The sequence below is a fragment of the Rhinatrema bivittatum genome, chromosome 2, assembly GCF_901001135.1.
Source record: "Rhinatrema bivittatum chromosome 2, aRhiBiv1.1, whole genome shotgun sequence".
NCBI classification, from domain to species: Eukaryota; Metazoa; Chordata; class Amphibia; order Gymnophiona; family Rhinatrematidae; genus Rhinatrema; species Rhinatrema bivittatum.
Genome location: NC_042616.1, coordinates 752,121,733 through 752,134,578, shown reverse-complemented (window position 1 = coordinate 752,134,578; position 12,846 = coordinate 752,121,733). Strand labels below are relative to the sequence as shown.

The window sequence follows — 12,846 nt, the reverse complement described above, 5'->3', positions numbered from 1 at the left end:
GTAATAGGTGAGATGAACATATAAGAGAAATAATAGCATGAGGCAAGCAGGGGTAAGGAGAGGAGGTGCACTAGATGGAGAGATGGAAGGAACAGGAGATCTGGGGAAAGGAAGAATGGGAGAAGACAGAGTGCTTCAGTTTATAGCTCCCTGGCCCTCCAATACAGTTCTTCAGGAGATATTTGCATAATCTTTCTGGCCTGAAAACAAGATCTGCTTGTGAGCTGAAAGACCCTGCTTGGCTCCTAGCACATTTCTAGCCTTGATAATCAGTCCAGCTTAATTACTATAAGATTCTCAGAGGGTGTTTCAGGATGTAAAGTAAGTGCCCCAATGTGGAATAAAACAAACCAACCAACCAAAAAATACCTACGAGATTATTTAATAATACAGAGAAAAGGGACTTCTTGGAGAAAGAATAATGCCATATCTTTTTAAAATAGCTTAAAAGTCAGTCAAATCCTGCATTAGAGTCCAAATGAAAATTGGTAAAGAAAACAAAACAAAAAAACACCCCACAGTTCAGTTTCTCATGGCCAGCATGGCATTTATATCCCAGATGAGATTCCGTAACTGATCCATAATCTGCTTCAGCTGCTGATTCTTCAGTTTTAACTTCTGTTGAAACAAATATTTTTATCAAATGCTATTCACATTCAGTAGAACATTTTAATATTTTAAGCAGGGAGTTTAGGCATCAAGCATGGAGAAAAGAAGGTCACAGTGAACGTAAGCAGCGCTGCTGAAATCTGAACATGGGAGCATCTGGCCAGAGTTTTGATGGGCGATTTTAAAAAGCATTTTATCTGTGCAAACTGCCCACCCTGTATACAGTTAAACGTAAGCAGGTAGTTATATAATACACACACTATAAACTGCGTTCCCAGAGTGTGTATGTAGGGGGGTAACTACATACAGAGTTCTGGATGTTCAACGTCACATACGTAGCTTCTGGTTATAAAAAGGAGCTACAGATCTCTGTGGGTATAAACAGATGCATCCTTCTCCTTTGAAAATCGGCACAAAAACTGAGGAATAAAGTACCCATGGATTCTGCTGCAATGTGGACAGTATGGAAACCATCCCTTACGTGGGCTTTTTTGTTTTTACAATTGTCCCATATTTGCCTTTCATTGTGCACCCTGATGCCTAAGCAACTGCTTTTCCGTAAGTGGTGACAGCTGGAGGAGAGAGCCCACCAAAACTAAAAGCGAGACATTTAGTGCCGGCACCTTCTAGCTACCTTCTTTCTAAAGGGTGAAAGATTTACATCTTCTTTACCCTGCTTGCTGCTCTGAACTGCACAGCCTAACACTTACTTAGCACCTTCTCACCTTCACTTAAATGAAATGCACTCAATTAACAACCCAATGTCTTCTGCCCCCATTCCACTCCCCCCCCCCCACCACTATAATATAAATCTCCGCCTCAGAAAGGAACTTTTAATTTGCCATCTTAAACCCTCTGTCTATAATACACTACACTCATCTGTTAGTCAAAAATCGGAATTGTGCTGCATTTACAAGAGATTTAATGATTCAGTTCATTTCCTTAGCGTCTACTCTCTGCATCCCACCACAATGTTAAACATAAAATACAATTAGAATGGGTTCCTCAGGGGACATGTAAAGACAGCTATTTTCTACACGTTTCCCCTGGGCGAGCACGTCTGTACATGCTTCCGAACGTTTCACTGGCCCTCTGTGATGGTAAAAGTACACGCAGAGGGAGACCATGCACGTGCATGTACCTGCTGCAAAAGTACACGCATTTTCTCTCTGTGGCGGAGAAAAGGGAGGTCTGCAGAGCGGCCATGTGCTCACTTGTCTTTTTCTCCTCATTTTTGATGGGCCTTTAAACTAAGAGGCATCACTTCTCACTAGCTACTTTGTTAATTTTCTTTTAACAAATTTTATTTCATATTTCCTCCACATCTGTTGAGAAAAATTAAGGTCCCAATGCACTAAGCATTTATGGCAGAGACCTTTAGTACATGGGTGCCTAAATATTCTCTGGTCCCTCCCCCACTATTATATAAAAAAAGGAAATATACCATTTACATGTACACCCCCCTCCCCGAAGAAGTGATTGCACTCATTCCTTTCATGATGGTTAACATTTAACCTGGTTGCTCCTCTGCAGCATTAATTGAAGCAACCACCAGTAATTTTCACAGAATACAGGAAATACACATAAGGAGAGAGGGAGAGGAAAAACTGGTTTACACCCACATTCAGACTGTAGGTTGTGCAATCCGAAGAGAAGTCCTACATTTGATAAGCTTTACTGGAATAAATGGGGGGGGGGGGGGGGGGGGGAGATTATTCACTACCTTGTTCACTTCCAGAATTTCTCGCCTCTCTTCACTCGCAAAACGCAGCTGACTGGTCGCGCTGTGATCATCGAGCTTTGAGCCATCCTCCTCCACGTAAGGCACCAGTTGCTGTGGAGGTTTGATAAAATGAGGAAAATATAATTAGAAAGGGGCAGCTGCAAAGGTTAAAAGTGTTCAATATGCATGGACGTAGTTTAAAAATACAATCCTAGATGCATAGTCCAGATGTATTCCACACATTAAGAAAGGTGGAAGGAAGGCAAAACGATTACCGGCATGGTTAAAAGGCGAGGTGAAAAAGGCTATTTTAGCCAAAAAAAACCCATCCTTCAAAAACTGGAAGAAAGATCCATCTGAACAAAATAGGAAAAAGCATAAGCATTGTCAAGTTAAATGTAAAACATTGATAAGACAGACGAAGAGAGAATTTGAAATGAAGTTGGCCGTAGAGGAAAAACTCATAATAAAAACGTTTTAAAATATATCTGAAGCAAGAAACCTGTCAGGGAGTCAGTAGCTAACTGAGGGGATTAAAGGGGCTCTTAGGGAAGATAAGGCCATTGCAGAAAGACTAAATTAATTCTTTGCTTCTGTGTTTACTAATGAGGATGTTGGGGAGATACCAGTTCCGGAGATGGTTTTCAAGGGTGATGAATCAGATGAACTGAACCAAAATCACTGTGAACCTGGAAGATGTAGAAGGCCAGATTGACAAACTAAAAAGAGTAGCAAATCACCGGGAATGGATGATATGCTCAAAAATGAAATTTCTGATCTGTTAGTTAAAATTTGTAACCTATTGTTAAAATCATCCATTGTACCTGAAGACCGGAGGGTGGCCAATGTAACCCCAATATTTAAAAAAGGGCTCCAGGGGTGATCCTGGTAACTATAGACCAGTGAGCCTGACTTCAGTGCCGGGAGAAATAGTGGAAACTATTCTAAAGATCAAAATCATAGAGCATATAGAAAAAGACATGGTCTAATGGAACACAGTCAACATGGATTTACCCAAGGGAAGGCTTGCCTCACAAATCTGCTTCATTTTTTTGAAAGGGTTAAAAAAAACATGTGGATGTAGTGTATTTGGATTTTCAGAAGGCATTTGACAAAATCCCTCATTTTATTTAAAAACTTTTCTATACCGTCGTTAAATAACCATCACAATGGTTTACAGAAGGGCATGATAAAGAGAAATATGGGTGGTATAGATTACAAATTAATCATGTGCCATTTATTTATTATTTTTATATACCGACATTCGATTTCAATTGAGATATCACATCGGTTTACATTCAGGTACTGTAGATATTTCTCTATCCCTAGAGGGCTTACAATCTAAGTTTTTGTACCTGAGGCAGTGGAGGGTAAAGTGACTTGCCCAAGGTCACAAGGAGTGACAGCAGGACTCAAACCCTGGTCTCCTGGATTGTAGTCCACTGCTCTAACCACTAGGCTATTCCTCCTCCCTCATAGTACGGTAACAATTTAAAATAATAAACTAAGTGTGTAAGTAAATCCTGATTGTTAGGAACAAATTAGGCGGTTTGATTTTAACATTATTATGCTTTTGTAGGTTACTAATAAGGATGCACCAAGCTAGAAGTTATCAACTATTTTTCTCCTTCTCTTTATAAAATGCTTGTTTAAAAAGCCAGGTTTTCAGATTAGTTTTGAATAATTTCAGATTTCTCTGTAGTCTTATTTCGAGTGGCATGGTGTTCCATAGTACGGGACCAGCCAGTGACAATGCTCTTTCCCTTACTTGTGTGAGATGTGCTGATTTGACAGAGGGGACAGTTAGTAGAGCTTTATTTGCAGATCTCAGGTTTCTTTGTGGTACGTGCACACGCAGTGCCGTGTTAAGCCAGTTGGCTTTTTCATCGTGGATTAGTTTATGGATTACACAAAGTGCCTTATTTTGTATTCTTTGTTCAATTGGAAGCCAGTGGAGTTCAGCAAGTGTTCCTGTAATGTGGTCACACTTTTTTTTGCCTGTCAACACTCTGGCAGCGGAATTTTGCAATATTTGCAGAGGCCGAATTGTAGATTGAGGTAGTCATAAAAGCAGGTAGTTACAATAATATGTGCTTGCGAATATCATTGCTTGTAGAACTGTGTGAAATTGTTAATAGTTAGTAGAGGTTTTAGTCTTCTCAGGATTATTAGTTTTGCGTAACCTTCTTTTATTTTCTGTGAGATATGTTGTTTCATGTTTAGCTCAGGGTCAATCATTACTCCTAGATTCCTAACTTTTATTGCTATCTCAATGGTTTGAATATTTTTGATTGTGAATGTTGGTTGTGTGTGGTATGTGTTTTTACGCGCAAGGTGTAAGAATTCAGTTTTGTCAATGTTTATTACCAGTTCCATCTAGTTTAGGAGCTGTTTGATTATTTCTAGAGGCGCAAGCATACAAAGAGGGTGGAGTTAAGAGCACACATTTAGATAAATCACAGCAGGATAATGTGCGGCAAACAATTAGACTGGACAATAGCACTATGAACAAAACATTAATAGTTTAATATGTGCACACAGCAATCGTGCACAGAATTTAAATCAAGAAGCAAAGACAAGTAATCATACACAATTTTTAAAAGCTTTCATAGTATTGATTTCTCGTTAACCTGTCAATCATGGTCACATGACCACCTTCCCGCGCATGTTTGACCCGGAGCCAGCCCTTTTAAACGCTCAATTTTTTGCTAGCGTTTCCTTCTGGGATGTCGCGATTACACCTCTTACAGACCTTTCCAGTAAGCCGATAATTTAAATTTGATCTGGTCTTGACCTCGACCGTATTAGATTTATGTTTTGACTGTTTCTGATCCTTCTCAGCTTTTTAACACGTTGGATTTAAGCGCGAAGCTCTTGACCGCTTGTATTAATTCGCTTATACACCTTGGTAAGTCTTTGTCTGGATTTTTACGTTTTATCATCATCAATTGTGGTCTCTGTCCTTGTTCAGCTACTTTCCTGCTTGATCGTTTTCGTTTCTTTCTTTTCGGTTTACAGTATTTGAGACCTTCGGGTCAGTTCTTTGAAGTACTTTGCAGTTTTCCACGATGTCCCCAGAGGAACAAACTCATCTTCTACATGTTCATACATGCAAATAAGTCAGTTCGGGATTCCGTGGTTTGAAGGTACTCATTATCTGTTTGTTGAGGTAGCTCTTATGTTTGAGGCTTTGGTACACGTGTGATTCTAATACCCTGATGTTTGATTTTAGTTTCTCTGTTAGGTAATCTTGGTTTCGCCGCATCTTGAGCTGCAGATTTATCCTAAGATATTATACCAGCTGGGCCCTGGCTGTTGAATCTTGCCATGTTTTACCCTTGGCTTCAGCATCCTTGGTGTCACTACACTTTTTACATATCCCTGTTTTTTCCTTTTTCTTATTTTTTCCTGTCTTTTCCCTTCTTATCCTTCTCCTTTATTCTGTCCCTGTTCCTCTCCCTTCCCTTTTCTTCCTCCCTCTCCCCCCTTCTCCACCCTCACCTCCCGTCCCTCCCCCCCCCCCGTTCATTTATATAGGGCTTATATATATATATATATATATATATATATATATATATATATATATATATATACACACATACACACAATTAGACTGGACAATAGCACTATGAACAAAACATTAATAGTTTAATATGTGCACACAGCAATAGTGCACAGAATTTAAATCAAGAAGCATAGACAAGTAATCAAACAGAGCCCCTTTTGACACGGCCGTGTTTCGCGTCAGGGGGATCAACTCCAAAATTCTACAAAACAAAAGTCTGGAAAAAAATAGTCTAAAAACCATATACAGGTGACGATAGATAGATAATATATATACACACTAACTTCAAGTTTGAGCCTACCCTGACTCTTTAACTGTTGTTGTTATCTTAATCACTACGTTCCTTAGACCTTTCTTTCTAGCAGTCTTTGCTTCCAAGTTTACTATCCTTGTTGAATGTAACTTTGTTCTTCCTGTTTTACCTACGGTTTTTGTTAGTTCCCCCTTTCAATGTAAACCAATCTGATATGGTCCCAACCATGAAGGTCGGTATAGAAAAGGGTTAAATAAATAAATAAATATATATGTTTTTTTTGTGGGTTATCGTCACCTGTATATGGTTTTTAGACTATGTTTTTCCAGACTGCCCCTGCTTTGTTGTTACTTGGTTGTTACTTTGTTTCTAACAGTGCCTTCTTGTGCCTCTAGATTTACGTTTATAAATGGTATCTTTGTGTCCGCCACACTGTACAATAACAGCATGTATTTTGTTTTGTAGAATTTTTGGAGTTGATCCCCCCTGACGCAGCCTGACGCGAAACACGGCCGTGTCAAAAGGTAATCTGTTTGATTACTTGTCTATGCTTCTTGATTTAAATTCTGTGCACAATTGCTGTGTGCACATATTAAACTATTAATATTTTGTTCATAGTGCTATTGTCCAGTCTAATTGTTTGCCACACATTATCCTGCTGTGATTATTTCTAGATACATATTGGCTAGTTTCATTGTTTCTTCGATGGTGTTTGGAATGGGTAACAATAATTGTATATCATCTGTGTAAATGTAGTATATGATTCCCAGTCCTACTAGTAAATGACATACTGGGAGGAGGTAGATGTTAAAGAGTGTTGCAGATAGGGCTGATCCCTGTGGGACACCAGTTAGTGTGATTTTGTCTGAAAGTGCATTTTTGATTTGTACCTGGAAACATCTATTGTTTTTTGTTTTTTTTTAAATTATATATTTATTATTTTTCACATATTCATTCACAAAGAGAACTTTGTTCGCCCTCCCTGTTCATTGTAATTTCTACCTTTAAAGTTACATTGTAAACCGGTATGATGTATGCATACTAATACCGGTATATAAAAGTTTTTAAATAAATAAATAAATAAATACAGAAATCAAATTCAAGGAAACAAAAACATCATCATATCACTTCTTCCATATATAATCCTAATATATGGTAAGGACAAGAAACATCACTAGTTACATAGGCAATAGTGGGGGGAGGAATCAGGAAAATACAAGGAGATAAGGAAAACAAATAGAACATTGCTACTGACAAGAACATCTATTAATTGCCCCCTATTATACCTGGTTATGTCCTTCCCTCTAGAAACTGTCTCAACTGTTCGGGTAAGAAAAAAATATAGGTGTTTCCTGCATGTTTTATGACACACTTGCAAGGAAAACGTAAAAGAAAAGTCGCGCCTTTGGCTAAAACCTCGGGGCGCATATCTATAAACACTTTCCTCCGTTGCTGGGTGGCCCTAGACAGGTCTGGGTAGACCCTAACAGTAGCCCCCATAAAGGGAGTGTTAATGTTTGAAAAATAGGCTTTCATAACAACTGCTCTTTCTGGGTCGGAGAAAAAAGACACGAACAAAACTGTTCTTTCAGTCACTTCCAGGTCTGAATTTTCTAGATATTCCGTGAGATTTTCTAAATCTACCCGGTTTCCACCCTCAGGTAATTGTGTTATAACATTTTTAATAGGCAAAAACATAGCTTTCTTTATTGACGGGTGTAACTCCACAGGGATTTTCAAAACCTCAGTCATATATCTTTTAAGAGTTACTAACACAGGTTCACCCATTACTCTGGGAAAGTTCACCAATCTAACATTCAAATGTCTTTGGAAATTCTCCATAGACTCTAATCTTCTTTGTGTTGCTAGTCGGTCTCTCATTAATGTCATATTTAAATCTTGGACCTGTTTAATTTTCACATTTATTTCTTGGATAGCCACATTATTACAACTGGTATTCTCTTTCTGGTCTTTCTCTACCAACTCCAGTCTTTTCAACATTATACCCATCTGTTGGGATTGGTCTCTGAGGGTATGGGCATTTACCATCATTAGGTCCCATAGGGACTCTAAAGTTATCTCCGCCGGCTTCACAAACTCCCAAGGCATGGGAGCCACAGTTCCTACCTCCTCCCGTCTAGACCATTGGTCTGATGTTCCTGGTGGTGCACTTCCCATGCCGAGTTTTCCCCCTTCCTGGGTCTCCCACTCCAGACACGATATAGGTTGGGCTGAGGCTCCCCCCTCTGCTCCTGCAACGCTGGATGTTCCTCCACCTTGAACTCCTCCGACCAAACTTGGGTCAGTGTGCACAATACCTCCAGTGTGCAGAAGTGGAGAGCTGCACAGCGGGCCACGGGGATCTGGGGGACTCAGTGTAATTTCGCCAGGTGAAAATCTCGCTCCTCCCAAGACTGCCACAGCGGCGCTTGGTTCCCCCATTCTTGTTCCTGAGATCGCGAAGTCAGTTATTATTCGCTGGCCTGGTATGCAAGGTGAGTCCGGAGGATAAATCCTCACCTTGCCTTTTCTCTTGTGAGGCATTGTTTAACCAAATTTAGATTTAACCAGGAAAAAAAGAAGATTTTACAAGAGAACGCTCAGAGCTGCGAGACTCAGCGTCCTTCAGCGGCGGCCATCTTAGACTCCTCCCCCCAGCTCGGAAACATCTATTGTTTAAGTATGACTTGAACCATTTTGTTTTATTAGTGAGTCCTATTTCTTTGTCTATTGATTAGTATTCTGTTTACAGTGTCAAATGCTGCAGAGAGATCTAATAGAACCAGAATGTAGTGTGCTCCTGTATCGAATCCATGAGAGGCTTCTACGAAAACTAAAAAGTCATGAGATAGGAGGCGATGTCCTTTTGTGGATTACAAACTGGTTAAAAGACAGGAAACAGGGAGTAGGATTAAACGGTCAATTTTCTCAGTGAAAAAGAGTAAACAGTGGAGTGCCTCGGGGATCTGTACTTGGACCGGTGCTTTTCAATATATTATAAATGATCTGGAAAGGAAAACGACGAGTGAGGTTATCAGATTTGCAGATGATACAAAATTATTCAGAGTAGTTAAATCACAAGCGGATTGTGATACATTGCAGGACCTTGCGAGACTGGAAGATTGGGCATCCAAATGGCAGATACAAGTGCAAGGTGTTGCATATAGGGGAAAATAACCTTTGCTGTAGTTACATGATGTTAGGTTCATATTAGGATCTACCACCCATGAAAAAGATCTAGGCATCATAGTGGATAATACTTTGAAATCGGCGGCTCAGTGAGCTGCAGCAGTCAAAAAAGCAAACAATGTTAGGAATTATTAGGAAGGGAACGGTTAATAAAATGGAAAATGTCATAATGCCTTTGTATCGCTCCATGGTGAGACCGCACCTTCAATACTGTGTACAATTCTAGTAGCCGCATCTCAAAAACGATATAGTTGCGATGGAGAAGGGAGACCAAAATGATAGAGAGGATGGAACAGCTCCCCTATGAGGAAAGGCTGAAGAGGTCAGGGCTGTTCAGTTTGAAGAAGAGATGGCTGAGTGGGGATATGATAGAGGTCTTGAACCAGTAGATCTGAATCAGTTATTTATACTTTTGGATAATAGAAGGACTAAGGGACACTCCATGAAGTTAGCAAGTAGCACATTTAAGACCAATTGGAGAAAATTCTTTTTCACTCAACGCACAACTAAACTCTGGAATTTGCTGCCAGAGGATGTGGTTCGTGCAGTAAGTGTAGTTTGGTTTAAAAAAGGTTTGGATAGGTTCTTGGAGGAGAAGTCCATTAACTGCTATTAATCAAGTTGACTTAGGGCATGGCCTCTGCTATTACTGGCATCAGTAGAATGGGATCTTTAGTGTTTGGGTACTTGCAGCCTGGATTGGCAACTGTTGGAAACAGGATGCTGGGCTTGATGGACCCTTGGTCTGACCCAGCATGGAAATTTCTTACAAAAGGCTCATTTGGAAATCTACTACAAATCCCTACAAGAAAAGTGTGAACTGTCCCTGAGCAGGTAGAGCAAGATCCTAACTCTGAAGGCAACATGTAGGACATCTGAAACTTGACCATGGAAATGAGCAAAGTTCCCTCCCAATTTACTGCATCCTGAAATGGCACTTTGAGGAAATATGCAACAATCAAAGCTAATGGGCTACAATTTCAGAATAGTAATCTGGGATGAATACTGCCCAAACCTAACTCAGGGCCCATGCAATAAACCGTTCTGACTCTGGAGTGGTTTTTTCAGTGCTAACATAACCCAAGTAACAGGGGTTTTAGCATTAAAAAAGAAATACAAGCAGTAAAAGGGTGTAAAAAGATGCAACAAGATTACCGCCGCTGCATGCAAACTACAGAGTAATAATCTTACCCTGCAACATAAGAGGTGAACCAAAGGACGCACCTCATTGTGCCGATAGCTTTACTGTGGGAAATTTAACTCGTGGGTCAGAGCAGGAGAGCGAGCTGAGCAGAACACCCCCACCCCAAGCCAAGGGACCCTCTCCCAAGTTAAACTTTGGCCAGAGGGGCTAAGCCTGAACCTCCTCCCGCTAGCTGGCCCACTCAAGTTAAAAGCTTTGGGCCACTGTAGGGAGCAGAGCGGTAATCCCCCTCCCTCCCAGCCACCTTAAGAGGTCACAGAGCAATCACACACCTCAACTCCAGCCCACTGGGCAGCCCACTGCTGCTGTCAACTGTACCAGGCTTAAATTAATTTATTCACGTCCTGCTGGTCCTTTCACTTATCCGTGGCCAGCAGTGAAATGAATTAACTTAAAATTAATATAGATTCAGGGGCTTGTGGCAACGGGCTGCTCAGCGGGAAGTGGTAAGCTCGTCTCCTCCTCGGGCTGGAGTTGGGAGGGAACTTAGGTGTCCTGGTCACTATTTGGATGGGTGCTCGATTTCAGTGTTCAGCTGAGGGGTAGGGTGAGGAGGAAAGGAAATGCACCCTCTGTCACTACTTTTCAACTGGGTCGGGGACAGGTCTGCTGCTCAGCCCGCTCTGCGGAAGTTCACACTTGGCCTGGGGAGGGGAGGGTTTGGTGCTCAGCCCTATCTGGCACAACGTTTAAACTTAACTGAAGGGATGGTACAGAGTTTGTGTGTAAGACCATTATTTTTATTTTGTTAAGTGTAGCTGTCGTCTCTTTGTTGTATGGATTTGCTGTTCTATGGGCATGCAAATAACCCCTTAGGAGAAAAAAAAAAAAAAAAAGCAAGCACATTTTACATTTAGTGCATTTTTTTTTTAAACACTTATGGGGGATTCGCATGCTATTTAGCTTACTGCATCCTGTGGGGCGGCAGGCTTTGATCAAGCAAGCCAAGTAAAACCTGTGCTAAAATTAAATTCCAATTTTAGCATGGATTTTATTACATTGGCGCCCCCCCATCGGAAAACTAATCTAGTGCCATGCCTCAAAACGTAAAAGGAAGCACAGTTACCGGGTAAGCTTCACTGCTCTTCTAAATTGCACATGGCAGCTTAAGGCTGCCATGTGCAATTTAGCTTAAGGCTGCCATGTGCTAAATTGCACATGGCAGCTTAAGGCTAGAATCTAAGGATGTTATTCGGTTGGCCCCTTGACACAATATCCATGGGACTCACTCCCAAAATGCAAACAAGATCTGGCAATATTTGTGCTCGTTTCTTCATTCTGGCAAGGCTTAGGATTAATGAACCTTTCAGATTTAAAAGTGGGAATGGCAAAAACTCTACACATCCACAAAATGTATCTTCTCAGCTCACTGTTGCTTGAATGAAAGTTATGTGCAAAGAGAACTTGCAATGGTAAATAAAATGAGGTAATTTGCATTACCACATGGGTATAAGCACCAACAGTTTAAAGCTCTGTTTTCTTATTCATGCACTACACACAGTGGGGAATCAATTATGGATAACTAGGACGATCAGCAGCATGTACTTCACAATATATTAAACACCAAATAAGACATTAAGTGCAAGCCATTGTTTTTTTTTATTCTTAAACTTATTATGAAGGAAATCATTTGTGCCGATTCCTTAAATATATTACTAAGTTCCAGTTCAGGGGGGCAAGGGAAGGCCAGGAGACCTAGTCACAGGAAAAAAAAGACACAAGAACAGGGAGTTCTGCCCAGTACTAAAAGCAGCCAACTTTGTACCTGCACACATGCATTGATCCGAATTAAAAAAAAAAAAAAAAAAAGCCACTCCTGTCATGATCCTCATGTCCTGAAAATTTGGTGTGGAGAGGACACCAAGCAAAAGGTTATTACCGGGCCAGACATACAGAGCGATCTTCTATGCTTTTTCCTTTAGAAATTAGGATGCAAAAAACCTAAAGGGCTAGCAACAATGCTTTACATTCAGCACCCGCAGGGAGGGAAGCCTCAGTTACCGTGCAACAGCCAAGTCTACTGGCTTCAAAGTCCAGTCGTGCGGGTCTGAAAGGAAGTTACGGCCTATGCCTCTCTCAGTAGCTGTTGCTGCCATGGCTGGGCTGGAAAGGAGGAGCAAATTAAGGAGAACAAAAAACAGATCAGCTGTGAAGGAATGAAAGCTGGTGGTGCTCTGCTTGAGCGAAAAAAAAAAGAAAAACCTTTAGCTGATTAGCTGCTCACTTTTCCCCAGCTTGAAAAGCTAAAGCTAACACACTACATATATTCTCTTATAGGTTCTTCATGTTATCCCTGAGAATCT

General features: G+C 40.7%; 1 protein-coding gene across 1 annotated transcript in view; it reads right to left on the bottom strand.

Moving 5' to 3' along the window:
• Nucleotides 1-366: 366 nt before the first annotated feature.
• Nucleotides 367-12,846, bottom strand: part of MED30 (mediator complex subunit 30) — a 28,396-nt gene continuing 15,916 nt past the window's right edge. The window contains exons 3-4 of the mRNA XM_029591928.1: nt 2,333-2,443; nt 367-618 (exon numbers count right to left, since the gene is read on the bottom strand). Of these exons, the coding sequence (XP_029447788.1) occupies nt 523-618; nt 2,333-2,443 (207 nt within the window). The 3' untranslated portion in view covers nt 367-522. The remainder of the gene's footprint in view (nt 619-2,332; nt 2,444-12,846) is intronic.